This window comes from Propithecus coquereli, unplaced genomic scaffold, assembly GCF_000956105.1.
Source record: "Propithecus coquereli isolate 6110/MARCELLA unplaced genomic scaffold, Pcoq_1.0 Scaffold461, whole genome shotgun sequence".
NCBI lineage: Eukaryota > Metazoa > Chordata > Mammalia > Primates > Indriidae > Propithecus > Propithecus coquereli.
The window spans coordinates 2450852-2468452 of NW_012150408.1; the positions used below are offsets into that span (position 1 = coordinate 2450852).

At 57.5% G+C, this 17601-nt stretch overlaps 1 protein-coding gene across 4 annotated transcripts in view; it reads left to right on the forward strand.

Moving 5' to 3' along the window:
- The window catches only part of ATP2B2 (ATPase, Ca++ transporting, plasma membrane 2), a 117792-nt gene extending 100445 nt beyond the window's left edge, over window positions 1-17347 (forward strand). For 2 of the 4 annotated variants that reach the window (XM_012655142.1, XM_012655143.1), the window contains 6 exons: window positions 54-245; window positions 2701-2914; window positions 4627-4838; window positions 4951-5058; window positions 6865-7047; window positions 16237-17253. In XM_012655142.1, the coding sequence (XP_012510596.1) occupies window positions 54-245; window positions 2701-2914; window positions 4627-4838; window positions 4951-5058; window positions 6865-7047; window positions 16237-16548 (1221 nt within the window). In that variant the 3' untranslated portion in view covers window positions 16549-17253. Of the gene's footprint in view, window positions 1-53; window positions 246-2700; window positions 2915-4626; window positions 4839-4950; window positions 5059-6864; window positions 7048-16236 lie in introns of all 4 variants that reach the window. The other 2 variants (XM_012655145.1, XM_012655144.1) reach the window with 2 other exon arrangements.
- The last annotated feature ends 254 nt before the right edge of the window (window positions 17348-17601 follow it).

A 17601-nucleotide genomic window follows, 5' to 3' on the forward strand; every position in this document is an offset into this window, starting at 1 on the left:
GTCACTTGCATCCCCTGCCTGCCCCACCCAGGCTCCTGTCCCTGTCCCCGCAGGGCATCGCAGGCACTGACGTGGCCAAGGAGGCCTCAGACATCATCCTGACGGATGACAACTTCAGCAGCATTGTCAAAGCGGTGATGTGGGGCCGCAACGTCTACGATAGCATCTCTAAGTTCTTGCAGTTCCAGCTGACAGTCAACGTGGTAGCCGTGATTGTGGCCTTCACAGGAGCCTGCATCACGCAGGTGGGTCCTCAGGGGGGCACATAACAAAGCCTGGAGGAGGGTGGAGACCTCTACGGGGACCTGAGGTCTTGGGGCACCCCAGGTTGTCCGTGTCAGAACACCTAGGGATGGGGCACCTGTGGACGGAGTGCATGCTGGGGGGTGGGAGCTGCATCACAGACCTCAGGTGCAGGCACCAGCCCTGGTGGGGTCGAGGAAATGAGGTTCAGAGAGATGGTGTGACTTGCCCAAGGTCACCCAACAAATGGGAGATGTCAGACTCACACGCCCATCTGCCTGGCCCAGGCGCAGGCCTAGCCTTTGCTCCAGGAGGTGGGAGAATGAAGGCAGGGCAGGAGGGGAGGGGCAGGGCCCAAGGAGGTCAGGCGGCCAGCTGAGTGCAGAGAGCAGTGGGCCTGGGTGCCCTGGTCCTGGGGTGGAGTCTGGAGTGGCCCAGGAGATGCCAAGTAGGGGCAGGCAGCAGGAAGGGGCCCAGGGTTCTGTCTCACGGGGAGTCAGGGAGGGTCCTGTTGAGATCACCGTGTCTGGGTCCTGAGCAGCCCCGTGCAGTCTACAGACTCACTGCCTCTTCACCCGAGCGCTGCGAGGCAGGAACTGTGATGATCCCATTTTACAGAGGCAAAAACTGAGGCTCAGAGGATGGACCGGCCAGGCACCTGCCATGGCTCCCTCAGCCTCCTGGTACCTGGCCTGCCTCCTGCTGTGGCTGACCGGCCTGGCCTGGGAGGAGAGGGTGGGCTCCCTTAGCCCCAGGGAACCCCCAAGGCCTGACCCCTCACAGCAGCCACCTGGGCCGACCAGCCCCTGCCCACGGGAGCCCTCAGAGGCCCAGAGTGCAGCACTGCCCCAGAAGCTGTGTGGCCCCGGAACATTGCTCCCACCTTTGCATCCGGAGCTTGGGGGTGTCCCTGGTAGCTCCCTCTGCCCCAGCCCCAAGAGTCAGCCCTAGGGTGTGGCTGAGTTCCCTTCTGCTCCCAGGGCCCTCCCTCCTGGTCTGTGGTGAGAGGCTCCCTCTAGTGGCAGCTGGGGGGACACTCCCAGGGCAGCAGCAACTCACACAAGGCTTCTTGGAGACCAGGTCTTGATGCCAATAGGGAAACTGAGGTTCTCAGATGACTATCAGTTTGCCTGAGGTCTTCAATTGAGTTGGTGGCAGGGCCATGCAGACACTGGTGGGAAAACAGGTGGATGTGCCCCTGAAGCACGTGAAGTCACAGAAGACTGAAGGGCAGGAAGAAGCCAAGGGGTGGGGAGGCTGCTGGAGCCCCAGGCATGGGGAGCAAGGCTGGTCCCAAGAGAGGTAGGAGACGGGCCAGGAGGAGGGCTGTGGTGAGCACGTGGGAGGTGAGTGAGGGTATGGGCTGCAGGCACAGGGAGCCTGGGGAGCTGCACTGAGAGAGGACAGAGGTGCTGCTGAGCTTACCAGGTCTGTGGGCTCCCTGGAGGAGGTGTTCCACAGGCCACCACGTGGATGAGAGCAAAGCCACAGAGAGAGGTCTGGGCTAGAGAGAGGCTACGTGGGGGACAGGTGGGTCCCTGAAGCCAGGGAGACAGGTGTTGGGGAGAGCAGGGCCACCAGGACACAGATTTGGAAGGAGGGAGGAGGGCCAGGAGAGCGGGGCTGGGACAGGCAGGGGCCAAGTGCCGCAGTGAGGCCACGAGGTGAGGCTGGGGAAGAGCTCCCTCAGTTGGTGACACAGAAGTCAACGATGGCCTCGGAGAAAGGCATTTTGGAGGTGTGGAGGGGCCAAAATCTAGCTGCTGTGGGCAGAGCATGCAGTGTGAGGAGGGAGGAGTACAAGTGGACCCAGCCTCTTTGGGCAGTGTAGACCGCATGGTATGATTATGTGTGGAACCCTAAGAATAGTGCGATCCCCATCTCAGCCAAAGAGAAGGGTCTGAAGGGATCCCTGGCAGAAAGTGGACGGTGGTAACCTCTAAGTGGTGAGATCCTTGGCAACTTTCAGCTTCTTCTGCTATTCCTTACTTGCCCAAATTTCCCACCATGAAAATGCATTATTTTTGGAATCGTCGATGTACACAATAATTTTTTAAGGTAAGGTGGGGTGATAGGAAGCGAGGAGAAATTGAGGGACAGGAGAGACAGAAGGAGGCGGCAGGAGGGAGCGGGGCGGAGGCGGGGCCTTGCTGAGACAGGGGCGGGGCAGGGGATCAGCCTCAGCCAGGGGAGACCCCACACTGGGGGCTGGAGGGGAGGAGGTGAGATGGCGAGAGGCGGCTAACCTTACCGGAAGGCAGGGAGTTGGTGGCTGTCGGGCCTGGGGGACTTGGTTTTCTCCTGGGGGCAAGACAGGGTTGGGGTGGGGAGGTCTGTGCTATCCTCAGCCTCTCAGGAACCCCAGGGGCTGCTGCTCCCACGGGAGTCCTGCCTAGCTTCAGAGCAGCAGCAGGTGGGCCGTGCCGCCACAGACCTGTCCATGGCCGCTGTCCCCAGGACTCCCCTCTGAAGGCTGTGCAGATGCTCTGGGTGAATCTGATCATGGACACGTTCGCCTCCCTGGCGCTGGCCACTGAGCCGCCCACTGAGACCCTGCTTCTGAGGAAGCCCTACGGCCGCAACAAGCCCCTCATCTCGAGGACCATGATGAAGAACATCCTGGGCCACGCCGTCTACCAGCTCACCCTCATCTTCACCCTGCTCTTTGTTGGTGAGTCCCCCAGCCCGCCCAGCCCTCTATGGCAAGGTCACTGCCTTCTGGGTACACTGTGGCCCAGACCCAGCCTTCTGGAATCGCATCTGCCTCCTGTTTTGCTAGTGGAGACATTGAGGCCCAGGGAGCTCGAGGAAGTTGCTCAAGGTCATGCAGCCAGTCTTGGGCAGAGCCAGGCCGTGTCCCAGGTCTGGCTGACCCCACAGCCACCAGGGGCTTTTTCCACCGATGTCAGCTCTCGACACCAAGTACACACTGTGCGTGTCCTCACAGCCCCTGGGGGCCTCAGACTGGGAGGGGAAGTGACTCACCCCCACTCTGGCCCATTCCGGCACCTCATCATCGCTCAGGGAGGGTATCCCCACCGAGACCTCCTTCGGGAAATGCCACACGTGCCCAAATAACCGCCACCTCTTTTCACAGCGCTTCCACTCAGGCCACCTTGCTTCTGCCTTCTAACCACTCGGCGAGGCAAGCGCTTTGGCCTCCACCCCACGTTACACACGAGGGCACTGAGAATCAGAGAGGTGAGGTGACTTGCCCAAGGGCGCACAGCCTGTCTGAGGAGGAGCCTGGGCAGAGAACCAGGTCTGGCTGGGGCTGAGACTGGCCTGGTTTCCGTGGGTGCTTCAGAGAGGATCCCAGCAAAGCCTGCCCCCCGTCACAAATGGGGTAACAGGCCCAGAGACAGGAAGGGTCTGGCCCACGGCCACACAGCGAGCCAAACCAGTGCCGCGTCCCCGTCTGGGGCAGGCTCCCTTCACCTGAGCCTCCTGCAGCTGCAGCTTCACTTGTCCTCAGGCCCAGAGCACCACGGAGGTGGGCCTGGTCCTGCACCCCAGAGGACGGTCGTCTTCCGTGAGCTTTGAAGGCAGCGGGGTGCTGCCACAGGAGCCCGAGGGGCCTGAGGACACATTTCACTGCTGTAAAAAGCCTTAGAGGAAGCCGCATAATGCCAAGCTAGAAGAGGATCCGAGGACGCTGAGGGGCAGGGAGAGGAGAGGAGGTGGGGTCAGCTTGCTCACGGCGTCCCCACTTGAGCACGGCCTACTCTGGGTGGCCATGGGTTCAGCTGGACGCCTCGTCGCCAGAAATCTCCTCAAGCCCTCCTGGCACCGCTTTACTCAGCTTGGCGAAAGGATCAGGAGCGTGTCAGGCACCCCGTCAGTGGTGTCCACACGGCAGACCCCGAACCCCCACCTCATGCGCCAGCGCAGGTGTGAGAGAAGGAGGCCACACGGGGGGTTGGAGCCAGCTCGAGCTAAGTATAGGAACTGGCATCTCTTGTGACAGCCCCATGAGCTTCCCAAGGTCTCAGCAAGGGACAGGCTAAGTTACGAAAAGCAGCACTTTTAGGGGAGCCCGAAGCCACGGCCTCCCAGTGCGGAATGAGTTTGCCGATCTGCGCTCACTTTTTGCAAGCACTGTCACCTGGTCACGCAGCTCACGTTCCACCTTTGCCAGATTCCCGCAGAAAAAGTGGAAGACAGTTCCCCCAAGCTCTTTCTCCCCTAGAGGAGAAAGGGTGTTGCCAACCCTTCACGCGCACTCGCCAACCAGCCAGCAGCGCAGGCCCACCCCGCCCCCACTGTCCAGATGTGCCTTCACGTCCGGGCGATTGACCTCGCTGCCCAGAAGAGGCCCCCACGAGGGGCCGGGCGCATCCCCCGCCACCACCGTCAGCCCAGCCCCCGCCCTCTCCTTGGCAGGTGAGAAGATGTTCCAGATCGACAGCGGGAGGAACGCGCCCCTGCACTCGCCGCCCTCGGAGCACTACACCATCATCTTCAACACCTTCGTCATGATGCAGCTCTTCAACGAGATCAACGCCCGCAAGATCCACGGCGAGCGCAACGTCTTTGACGGCATCTTCCGGAACCCCATTTTCTGCACCATCGTGCTGGGCACCTTTGCCATCCAGGTAGCCAGGCCCCCGACCCCGGCCTGGCCTGGGGCGGGCGGGGAGAGGGCGCAGGCCTCCGTGCCTGCTCTGAAGGCCTGTCTCTGTCTTCTCTGCCCCCTGTGACCTCCAGATAGTGATTGTGCAGTTCGGAGGGAAGCCGTTCAGCTGCTCTCCGCTGCAGCTGGATCAGTGGATGTGGTGCATATTCATTGGGTTGGGAGAGCTCGTTTGGGGCCAGGTGAGTTCCGGGTCGGTTGCAGGAGGTGTCTCTTAGCGGGGGAAGGGAAAGAGCCCTGGATTGGGAATGCGGGAGCCCCAGGAGTGGGTCCCAGGCTCTGCCATGGGCTTACCGCCTGACCCTGGGCAAGACCCTCCCCATCTCTGGGCATCTGAGCAGTGGGCGTTGGCCCAGGTCCCAAATAGTGGTCCTCTGGGTACCACCACTCTATATTTTGCCTTATATGTGTGTACCACTATGCCTGTTATTTACTTAATATTTTCGTTCAATTGTATCAGCCTTTTTAAACTTAAACTTATTGGAAAAGGCGACTTTATATTACTGACATGACTGGAAAATCTGGATCGCTTGTCATAAATAGAAGCTAACAAAAAATTGATGTAATGAGAACGATGTTACTAAACTCTAGCTAGATGCCACACTCAGAGCCTGAAACCACCTTGTTAGAGAGGGACATTAGTCAGTGGCCTGCTAGCACTGAGTAGGGTCCTTTAGAGGGCTGAGAGGGAACGTAAGAGGGACAAACTGTGCCACATCGCAGTGTTACTCAGTGCTGTGCCTGTGGCCATCTGAGATCCTCCCCAGCTTTGGGGGCTGGGTGCTCTTCCAGGTTTAAGCCCAGAACATTCTCCCACCAGTTCCCTTCCCTGTTTGCCCAAGTTCCAGGTGCACACGTGTGTGCTCACACACACACACACACACCCGTGACAGCTCTGACAGCTTGCAGCTCAAAGACTCCTGACCCAGGACACCATGCTTAGGAGAAGTACCAGAACCAGTCCTGGGCCAAAGGGGCTTTATTCCCCAGGTACTTGGACATCCAGGTGGCAGGGACCCCACTGGGCCAGCAACATCGTTCTTGCCTTCCTGCTGTCTGCAGGCTAGAGCGAGAAGCTAAAGTGGCAACAATTAACTAGAAATAAAGAAAGTTTAGTTTCATCCAAGAGGACCTTCTTTAAACTTTGGAGCTTCTTTGGAAATCTTTTGAACTAGATTTGACTTAGCAACCCCATTCCCTGGGCACCCTCAGAGCTGGGCCATCTTTATCCCACGGGGAGCTCTTGGTGTCTGGGGGAAGGGACTCATAAGGACTAAGGTCGATGCCAGTGTGCAGTGCTGACCTTAATGGCCAACGAGCCCCTGAGGCTGAGTGTTCAGGCCAGCACCTGCCTGTCCCTGTGGGAGATGTAAGGGGCCACTGACATCTGCCACCTCAGCCTCCCTGCAGGGCCTGCCTCTCAGGCCTCAGCCCGTGGACAAGCCCTCTGGGGCAGAGCAAGAAGGAAGGCACATCCCCTTTCCATGTTGCCTTCCCAGCCGAGGAGTGGCCACCCCCAGGGCACCCAGGCCCTGCGCGCCATGTCCTCAGATAGAATGAGCCCAAGAGACCCGAGGACCAACCACAGGCCAGGCTCTTGCAGGACAAGTCAGACATTCCACCCCACTCAATCCTCACCACTCCCAGAGCTGCCCCCAGCTTTACAGACGGGAACGCCAAAGCTCAGAGAGGTTAAATGACTTGCCCAAGGTCACAGGACCAGGACCGTGTGGGGAATTCCAGGTCACATCTGCCCAACTCCTAAAGACCACGATTTTCCACTGTGGCCCCGACTCTGGATGAATGAGTCAATTAAAAAGGAAATTAATAAGAAATTGTAAAAGACTGAGTTGAGGGGCAGGTGAGGGGGGTTAAGGCGTGAATTGGTCACGTGACAAGGTAAGTGGGTAAGAGGACAGGAGGGAGGGAGGGGAGAAAACCACCCGGAAGGATGGCCCCATCGCCCTGACAGGCTGGTTCCCTTGCAGGTCATTGCCACCATCCCGACCAGCAGGCTCAAATTCCTCAAGGAGGCTGGCAGGCTCACGCAGAAGGAGGAGATTCCGGAGGAGGAGCTCAACGAGGACGTGGAGGAGATAGACCACGCTGAGAGGGAGCTGCGGCGGGGCCAGATTCTGTGGTTCCGAGGCCTGAATCGGATCCAAACTCAGGTTCGGGAGGCTCTCGGGGGCTGGGCCCAGGCCTGGCCGGGGTGGCCGAGTGTTGGAGGCGAGTGTGCTTGTGCCACCCCCAGGGCCCTGCTCTGGCACTGAGGGAGGTGGCCACAGAGGCGGCCTTGGGGGAGGCTTCTACGAGCCCCACCACAGGCCCCTCCAGGCCCGGCTGGCTCTCACCACCTCAGCCTGCTTTGTGCATCCACGTTCCTCAGATACACTCTCACGGCCACCGAAGACGCAGGCGGCCTCCTCAGGAACGTTCCGTCTAGAGGGGTCGCAGTGGGGTCACACCCACATGGGTCCTGGGGGGAGTTCCCCTGAGAGGTGGGGAGGGGTGGCTCCAGGGGCTGAGGTGAGGAGGGGACTGTGGCTCAGGGATCGGGGCAGCCCCCTGGAGGGGCGGTGCAAGGCTGGACAGAAGCTGCAGGCCAGGGTCGCCCAACTTCTCCCTGGACCTGGCAGTCAGCCTGGTGAGGTCGGCCCGTCCACACGCATGTGCAGCCTCTGCCTCCACGGGGCCTTCACCACTCCCAGCCTCCCGCAGGGTGAGGGCCCTGGGAGCAAAGGTCAGTGATGCCCACATGTACAGACACACGTGCACACCAGTACACACGTGCGAGCACACGTGCCGGGGGCACACCCGCCAGAAGTAGGTTTCTTCCCCAGAGCAGAGCGCGCTGGCCGCCACGTGGCACATGACAGAACCCCTACAGGCCTTCAAGGCGAGGCTCAGAAGGGACTATGAAAGCAAGACAGAGTGGGTCTCTTGCCCAGACCCCTGAGCAGCTGGAGCTGGGAGCTCATCCCCAGGCCTCGTCACACTCTGGGAGGTGTCGCCCAGGAAAACGTGCACCCACAATTCATCTCCATCCGGGGAAGCAAACGGCTCCCCTGCTGCTCCCCACCCTCAGTGCCCCGTCCCACACCTCACCTCGTCCGACCCTCACAGCCCCTGGGAAGTAGGTATGACCCCAGGCTTAGAGGTCACTGAGGTCCAACAGATGACCCTTTCTACACAGCTGCCACAGCTGGGACGGGGACCAGGAGCAAGTTTCAGACCTGGAGCTGCCTGCCACAGGCCTGGGCTCTGCTGCCCTGACCAGGACCCTGGCAGCCAGCCCTTCCTACCGGCCCCCACTTTCTGTGAGGGGCTAGTCAACTCTCGAGGCATATGGCCCTGGTGCTGTCACTGACCTGGCGGCAAAGCCACACGGGGGTCTCCAGATTATGGGAGGAAGGACTATAGTTTCTTGAGTGGACACGAGCACCTCTCTTGCCTGTCTCCTACTGAGCGCTAACCTGGCCAAGTGCTTTGCCACTTACAGATGACTGTACCAGGCAGGCAGGATTGCCCCTTCTCAAGGACAGGAAACATGCTCAGAGAGGTGACTTGCCCAAGGTCACCTAGCTAGTAAGCAACAAAGCCGGAATTTGGGCTGAGGTCTGTCCACCTCAGAGCCCCCAACACACCACTGTGGCTCCACGCCTGGATCGAGGGAGGCTAAACACCCACTCCCATCCCTCCAAACGCCATGTTCGATCACCGTCTTCCCAGCCAGCCTCTGCCCAGCCCACTGGCCCCTGAGCCACTAGTGCAGGGAAAGGCCTGGGCCTCTGTGTCCTCCCTGGGACCCTGGGGCCTACAGGTGGGCCCAGAGCTGAGCAGACATCTTTCAGAGCCTTGGAGTGTGTCTGGTATTTTTGTTTTGATTTAAGTGATGTTGTCGTTGTTGCCGTGGCTGCAGCTGTTCTCGTGACGTTGCGCCTGTCAGTCTTGTAGCTGTTGTGTTCGTTCTTCTCGCAACTTGTCTCGTTCTCTCCTCCGTTGCAGATTGAAGTAGTCAATACTTTCAAGAGCGGGGCCTCCTTTCAGGGCGCCCTGCGGAGACAGTCCTCCGTCACCAGCCAGAGCCAGGACGTAGCCAATCTCTCTAGCCCTAGTCGCGTGTCGTTGTCCAATGCTCTTTCCTCTCCGACCAGCCTTCCTCCTGCTGCAGCTGGGCGTGAGTGTGACTCCTTACCGCCTCCGTCTGGCACCACCAACGCCAGCTCCCGGGCGGGCAGGCGGGCAGGGGCTGGGGTACCAGAGGACACGGGGGGCAGCCGGTCACCGTTAGGCCCAGGGGGCTGAAGGGTCACAGCCACTGAAGAGGGTCCCAGTTGGTCAGATCACAGCCAGTCCTGGGTGGCAGTCACTCAGCAGGTCGGGGCAGCTGGGGTCAGGGCCAGGGGTTCCAACCAGGCAGTTGGGGGAGAAGGGGTTAAGTGGCCAGAAAGTCCAGGCCACTCAAAGAATCACCATCGGTCAAGAGGGCTTCAGTGATCAAGTGGCCCCAATGCACCACGGGGTCCTGGTGGCCAAAGGGACTGAGTGGTCATCGAGGGGACACGGAGTGTCCCGTTGGCCTGTGGTCATACCTGAGTCAGGAAAAGTCTGGCCCACGGGGGCAAGGGTCAGAGTTGGACAGGAGGCCACAGTCTTGCAGTCAGTCAGGTGGAAGGTTGCCAGGGGCCAAGGGATAGAAGCCCCTGGGGGGGTCACAGTCAGTCACAGTGGGGTCCAACCAAGAGGGGGCCACGTCATCTGGGGCTTTCCAGCTGGTCAGGGAGGCCCTCTCAGTGGGGGTCATGGTCAAGGCAGATGGTTGAGGCAAGAGGTCACTGCAGGTCAGAGGTCACAGTCAGTCAGAGGTCCCAGGTCACCAAGGAGATGACAGCCTGGAGGCCTCACCCCAGCAGTTCGGAATCTCTGCTTTCTTCCCGTCATTCCTCCCCTCGCACATCTGACGACATCAGCTGCCCTACAAACACTTTTCCCTGCAGCAGAGGTTGCAGCACACTGAAGTTCTAACCCCTTCCTGGAAGGGACAAGGCCTCTGGCCCATTCAGCTCGACCTCAGTTAGAAGATGGCAGGTGGAGCCACATGTCTCAGCTGGGTGCCAGCAGGCCCTGAGGGATCGGGTCTAACCCTCGGCATCCTGCCCTCCTGTGTGTGAGGGATAGCCCGGGTCTCTGGCCTCCTCCACCTCCCTCCTGCCATGCTCACCACCTCACGCCACCACTTCCGACCTGGCTCTCACTGCTGGGCTTGTCTAGCTCTGTCCTGGACCTCGCCATGGCTTCAGGCCCCCGAGGGAATAAGTCCATGTGCCACCTGCTGCCCTCGCACTGTCTCCAGTCAGCTCCTCACAAAGTGCAAGGGAGCCCCTGGTTCTGGTCCTGTCAGCTGACATGGCGTGTTTGTGGTCTTAGCCAGCCTTCGACTTCTTTGATAAGAAACAGACTCCAGGCCTCATCTCTTGACACTGTATAAAGGGCCTCTCCCCCATCCCAAAACAGAACCACGACACACCGCCCGCCACGGGGCAGGAAGGGACCCGTGTGCTGGGTGGGACCTAGTCCCTCCCCGCCTTGCCCTCTGGCAGGAGGTGCAGGCCCAGAGAGCCTGTGGGTGGGACATGCTCGTGCCCCTGCCCTTTCTACAGACACAGTCGTGCCCAGGACACAAGCCGACAGGAGAGATGCAGAAAAGGGGAGTCCTTCAGGGTTCAAGCGTCAGCACAAGCACAGTCTGGGCAGGCCAGGTGCGCCCAGACAAAAGGGAGACGTATTGGAGTAAACGGTGTCTGAGTCATGTTTCCATGAGGGACTGTCACTAGGAAGTCACTGGCAGGCGACACTGTTCCCATCCTCCTCCCCTTCAGACCAGAGAGCCCTGCCTTAGTGGTAGCCCTCGCCAGCTACCCCTCCACTCCTTCCTGTCCCCGCGTCGGCTCCGCTCAGGCCTTGCTCAGCACCACCACCTGTCTCAGGTGCGGTGACACCTGTCCAGGCCTAGAGAGCTACTTGGGGAAGAACCCATTTCTTTCAGTTCCTGCCACCTCGCCAGGTGACTCCTGCATCCTCTGCGGGGTCTGACTGCCAGGAGGCTGGCTTCTGGGTGCAAGCCTGCTTCTTTGTTCATCCCAGTTCAGCCTCTTTCTTGAAGGGTGACACTTTGCACTGGCCACGACAGAGCACATCGGACATTCCTGGGTACCCAGGCAGCCTTGGCTTAGCCCTCATCTTAGCTTTCACAGTCTCAAACACAGTCCTCTCAAACCTCAGCCACGTCATTCTCACCTTTTCTCTTGCATCATTTATATTAATAAAACCGTTCAGTACAGCCACTCCCGACAACACTTCTCCTTCAGAGAAATGCCCTTTTATGCCCACCCTTCACTTCCTACCCCCAAGCCAGTCGTCTTCCAGGCCAGATCCGTCCCCATTAGCCTGTGGTGACCCCGGCTTTGGCACAGCCTTTGGAAAGGAGCCCAGGCAGAGGCTCGACCACACTGACTTGACAGCCCTTGCCCTGACCCCTCAACCCTCCCCCAGCCCACCCGGCCCCTAGGTATCACGCTTCCTTAAGAACCTTGCCCTTGGCCGGGCGTGGTGGCTCACGCCTGTAATCCTAGCTCTCTGGGAGGCCGAGGCGGGCGGATTGTTTGAGCTCAGGAGTTCGAAACCAGCCTGAGCAAGAGCGAGACCCCGTCTCTACTAAAAACAGAAAGAAATTAATCGGACAACTAAAAATATATAGAAAAAATTAGCCAGGCATGGTGGCGCATGCCTGTAGTCCCAGCTACTCGGGAGGCTGAGGCAGGAGGATCGCTTGAGCCCAGGAGTTTGAGGTTGCTGTGAGCCAGGATGACACCATGGCACTCTAGCCCGGGCAACACAGTGAGACTCTGTCTCAAAAAAAAAAAAAAAAAAAAGAACCTTGCCCTCCTACCCTCTGTGGTTCTGGGTCCCTTCTCAACCCTTCCTTAGGCATGTGGTCTTGAAAAGAGCCTGACCATCCTCCTGCCCAAGGGCTCTGGTTCCAAACGGCACCACAAGCCCCATGGTTTCCACACACACGTTAGAAAACACAGTCGCAGTGCACACTCTACATAAATTGCCCCCGTCCTTTACGTGGATAGCTCCGAGAACAATGTCACCTCCTCTGGTTTCCAAGAATGCAGAGGACCCTCAGATACCAGGCAAGGTCCCTTCAGAAGCCACAGTGCTTTCTTCCCACAGGGAGGTTTGAAGGGGGAGGCCAAGAAGCAAGAGAAGGGCCCCGCCCCCACCTCCTCTAGTGGGGTTTCTCCAGCAGAGGCAGGTGGCCACGCACCTGCCGGGGCAAAGTCCCTGGGTCTGTGTGCCCTGGAAGGAGTCAGACCTCTGTCCCCTGGGTTATCTAGAGTTGACCACAGAGGCCAGGGACAGGGCCTGACGCATGAGGGGGGTGAAGAAAGCCCCTGAAGCGGGACAGACCCCTCCCCCAGCACCGCTGGAGGGCCCCGGCAGACAGAAACCGCGGTGAGCAGGACAGTGCCCTCACGAGGCGCGTGGCACGAGGCTGTGTGGGAGGGAATCCTGGCGCACTCTCCTCCTCTGCTCTTCTGACTTACTCAGAAATGAGGGTTTTCCGCCCAGAAACTCAGTGGTGCACCCCTCGTGCCGCATACCTGAGCCCCGTGAGTCTTCCCAAAGCAGTTCCCCACCCCTCACTGCACAGCTGCCCCACATCCGACTCGCAGGGAAAGACACTGACGGGCCAAGGTCACGCGGCAGGGGGGTGGCAAGAGGCGGCATTCTTCCTGCCACCCCACGCCACTTCCCGGGCAGGCCCGCAGACCTGGAGCCCCCAGAGTTGGATTTCCATTCCACAACCAGTGCCCACGTGCCCGGCCTCACGTAGCGAAAAGCAGCCAACCCTCCCGGGTCCAGAAAGCCAGGGAAGCTGTGTGTGCTTGGATGTCCAGCGCCCGGCAGGGCTGGGGAGAAGGCGATCAGGGATAGCGTTAGCATCCCGTTCTCCATCCAAGGCCGAGCTCACAGCCTCTTTCTTATCACCTCAGATCTCTAACTCAGCTCGAAGCATCTTTGTACTTGGCAAGTCTCTCGCAGGCTCCATGCTCAGCGAGAGTCCTGCTCCCTCCAGCCAAGCAAGCCAAGAGCAAGGAGCAGGGCCCAGAAGCCAGGCCCCAGCCCCGCTCTGCACCCTATGCCTTGCTAACAGAGAGGGCACCTCGTACTCCCACCTGCCCTTCAGATTCCTGGTCCTGAGAACACCTAGGGCCAGGAGTTTGTGCTGTCAGGGGGAGAAATGAAGACAATGAAAAGGGAAGAAAGCTGGACTTCTCATTAGCATTTTGGTAACTAATTTAGTGCAACCTTGGGTTGGCAAGAAAATGGCCTGCTTCTGGGGGGGACCCTAGACCTCTCCGCTATCTGAATATTCCATGTGTTTGTTTCCCTAGAGGGCTAGAGAACCCTGGACACAGAGTTCAGCAAGAGAGAGTGAAATTAAAAGAGGTTGTGAGTCTTTAACCTTGAGCCTGAAATGAATGTGAATCAATCCCAGACTCTTGGCTTCCTTGAAGCCGGGTAAACATTCGAGTATGTCGACCCCACCTCAGAACGGGGCCCTCGGACGGCAGGCGTGGGTCTGCCTGCTCCCTCTGTGCTGATGAAACCAAAACGTCTGGAATCCCACCGCCAGGTCCCTTCCTCTCCTTCCCCTCGCCCCCACGCCCAAACGTGGCTTAAGCCAAAAACACTCCACCTTTAGGGTAGGCAGGGAGGGGAGATGGAAGAACTTTTTTTTCTTCCTGTATTTTTTTTTCCATTTCAGCCTAGGAGAGAACCGAAGCGGAGACTCGAGATGGCCGTGGCGGGGTGTCCCGAAAAGTCTTGTCCCCACAGTCTTGTCCAGAGCAGTTCATTTTTTCTGTTGTCTCCATGCCAGGGGGAGGGCAGAGGAACCTCATCTCATTGTATGTCATCCCCTCTGCGTTGTTCAGTCACAGGACAGGCTCCTGCTCCACCCCCTCCCCCTACATACACTAGGTGTCCCAGTTGGCATCTTATTGCAGTTCAGCCTCAGAACATGCTGGGCACTAGGCCGGGCGGTGCTGCGATGACGATTATTCCCATTCTGCAGATAAGAAAATTGAGGCCGGCAACACCTTTTTTGGTTTTCACTCAATCACGGGTGTAATGGCCCACCTATCAGGAGATCAGAGTATTAGCAATCTCTGCCAAGCCACTAACAGGGAATCCAGGGGAAAGGAATCTCAGAGCAGCAAAATGGCCATGACGAGCACCAACACATGCTAACGCAGTGTCTGGCTGGCTCCTGCTTGGCACCTGTTGCCTCTTATTTAAAGCACGATTCTAGCAAACAAGGTTTCCAGAAGTCCCCAGCCCACATCACATGAGAAGGAGAAGGGACAGCAATGCCTTCTAGAAGACAAGGAAAGGTCAGCACTAACTAGTAAGTGATGGCTGACAGCAAAGGAGAAAACTTCAAGGGAAAAAAAAAAAACCAAACTCTGGGGTCTTACTCAAGACCAAGAAGGATGACTGACAGACTTTATGTTAAATTCTCTCTGTGCACTCTAAATTAGAAGGCAGAGAAGCATATGATGTGCTTTAGAAAGACTCCCCTCTGAAACAGTAAAATAAACCTTCGGTGATAACACTTAAATCATCCACCACAGTCATCTAGAAAAATCACTCCCATGGAAAAGGGCTTTCCCCACTAGTGCCCCACAAAGGAGCTACCCCTGGCTTCAGCTGAGGGCTCACGTCCTGGGACTCGAAGGGCCTCCCCACGACCGTCTCGTCCAGTCCTCTGCCTCCCTGCAGGCCCGTGGCATGGGGCAGCCGCTGCTCTGCAGGCAGGTGCCACTGGGCCTCCGCACGTGGCTGGCTAAGGCTCTGCCCCTGGAGGTGTCAGTCCCCCTGTTCTCTCCACCTCTCACTCCACTCTGAATTGGGGCTGGGACAGGAGCAGGAGGCACCTTTGCCCCATCAGACCGTTGAGATGACAGGCACGGCTGCCCTCCCGGAGTGCAGAGAAGGGACACCTCTCTTCCTAGTGAGGGTCCTGTCCCTCTGCACCCTGTGAGGCGGGCCAGAGGGTGACCAGAGGGTAGTGTGGCTTGCCCACAGTCAAGGCACCACAGTGGCAGAGCCAGGACTCAGGCTCAGGTCTTCCTGCCTCCAAGTCCAGTGCTCTTTCCACTTGCCTTGAAGACCCAATAACCAAGCTCCCGCTATTCTCCAGAGGAGAAAACTGAGGCCCCGGGAGGCGTAGTTCACAACTGACACACGGAAAACGAAAGAGCGTGTTGTTTTGTGGCTCAGTCCCACACACCCCCAGAATCCCACCAGGGGCTGGGTTTGGCTACCTGATTCTGGCCTCAATTTTTTGGTTTTGTGTTTTCAAAGCACAAATAAAGAAATAAACAAAATCCCCCAGGAAAGAAGGGACCCCAAAGCAAGCTCCAATGACTGGCCAGGGCTTTGAGTCTATACTCGAGTGTTTACCTCCCAAATGCATGAAGGAAAGAAACGCTGGGTACAAACGAGCTCCGTTCACATTGTCCAGGCTTCCAAGTGTAGGCGTGTGTCCGTCTGTGTGTGCCGTGTGGTTCCTGCCCCCCGCGTGGCATGCTCCCGGCCCCTGAATGTCATCAGTCTGCCGGCTCCTTCGTGCTCTCTGGCTGCCTCTGCTGTGCACCCGAGAAAGCCCTGGGTTGGCTTTGGTTTGCTTTGCTGCCTTCGGTTTGAGGTTCCCGTTCTCTGTTTGGCCCTCATGTGTCTTCTCGCATCCCAGCTCATCCAACCGTTTCTCCTGTCTGTTCCGTCTCTATCTGTGACACGTAACCTGTTCCATGTTGTGTGGTTTTTTAACTGTGTGTGGTTTTTTTAAGATTAATTTGTTTGCAGTAGCCTCCCTCCTTCCCACTTGATTCCTACCTGGTCCTACTCCCCTTCTGCATGGTCGAACCTCTGCTTTAAAGTTAACAAGGCTCAGTCTCTCACTAGGTCTGGGTGCCCGCCGGAGTCGGCTATGCTTCCTTTAACCACTGTTTCCCACCATCTCTTTGATGGTGCTCAGTGATTCCTCCTGTCCTGAGACTGTAGTTCTGACCAAAACCAAAGCAATTTAAAAAAACCAACTCATGGATGCATATGCCCTGAGCCCCCTCTTCAACTCTCCCCCACCCTGTCAATGCTCATAACACCCAGCGACTGTGGATTCCAGCCACCTGCTGTGCCCTAACCTTCTCCCACCCCCGTGAGCTTCCAGCCTGGCTGCCAGCCCCCCAGGGCAGCGCCTGACTCCTGTGCTTCCCTTGCAGATCCGCGTCGTGAAGGCGTTCCGTAGCTCTCTCTATGAAGGTTTAGAAAAGCCTGAGTCTCGAACCTCCATCCATAATTTCATGGCTCATCCTGAATTCCGGATCGAAGATTCACAGCCCCACATCCCCCTCATTGACGACACCGACCTGGAAGAAGATGCCGCGCTCAAGCAGAACTCAAGCCCGCCGTCATCGCTCAACAAGAACAACAGCGCCATCGACAGCGGGATCAACCTGACGACCGACACAAGCAAATCAGCTACCTCTTCAAGTCCAGGGAGCCCCATCCACAGCCTGGAGACATCGCTTTAGCTGAGGACCCTGTCGCCCACCCACCTGCCCGCCCTCGTGGACTCCGCCACCACCTGCCTCCTGGGCACCCACCCATCCAGGCACCCAACTCACCCAAGCAGCAACGAGCAACAACAGGAAACCAAATACTGGAGAGAAAACCAATGTTTCCACCAACAGACCCTTTCTCTGGCTGCGATGCTGTTTGAACTCTTTTGCACTCTGAGGCAAGGGGCAGGATCTCCACCGGGGGCTTAAGGGACTGAGCACTTTTCCCAACACAAGCCCTTCCTGGCTCCCACCCAAACATGGACCAGCCATGCACCCGCCCGGCCACCATGTCCCCCGCATGAATGTACTGTACACTTTCAATCCTCCCCTTGTTTGGTTTTTGGGGGCTTGGGGAGGGGTTTTTTGTTTGTTTTCTTAGGCAGGAACTGCAAACAGACTCTTTTCTGAGACTATTTATCCAACCCACTGGTCTGTGAGTTTTTGAAATGCTTGCACAGCATGGTCTCGGTTGTATAGATTCATTTAATAATTTTTTGAAATTGCAGAGCTTAACTCGCCAGTAGATTTGCACCAATGGAACCGAAGAACTTCATAGACACTCACAAGGTTATATCCATTTCTTTGTATCTATATCAACGTATACTTCTCCATGACTGTATACGTCCATATAGATAGGTAGATATATATATATATAAATATATATACTTGGATATATAAAGTTTCTTTGCCGGCATGTTGCCTTGTTTCTGCTTAAATTGCTCTATTTTAACTTATTTATGTCCCAAAAAAAGAATGTAATTTGTTTACAAACCTGGAAATAGTGTCTTTGGCTATTTGTATGGTTTAAGAACACTGGTGGCTGAGATGCTATGAAAACAGCTCAGCCCAACAGACACTTCCCTGGATTGCATCCTTGATGTTTTATGATAGCCATGCTCTGATTTTTGCCTGCTGTTTCCGTTCAAGGATGTCACTACCGCAGGAGGCTCAGGCAGAAGCCAAATGCTACCAAGTATCCATCCTGAGGGGTTTAACAACATGCTCTGTAGACAAAGGGAGAGG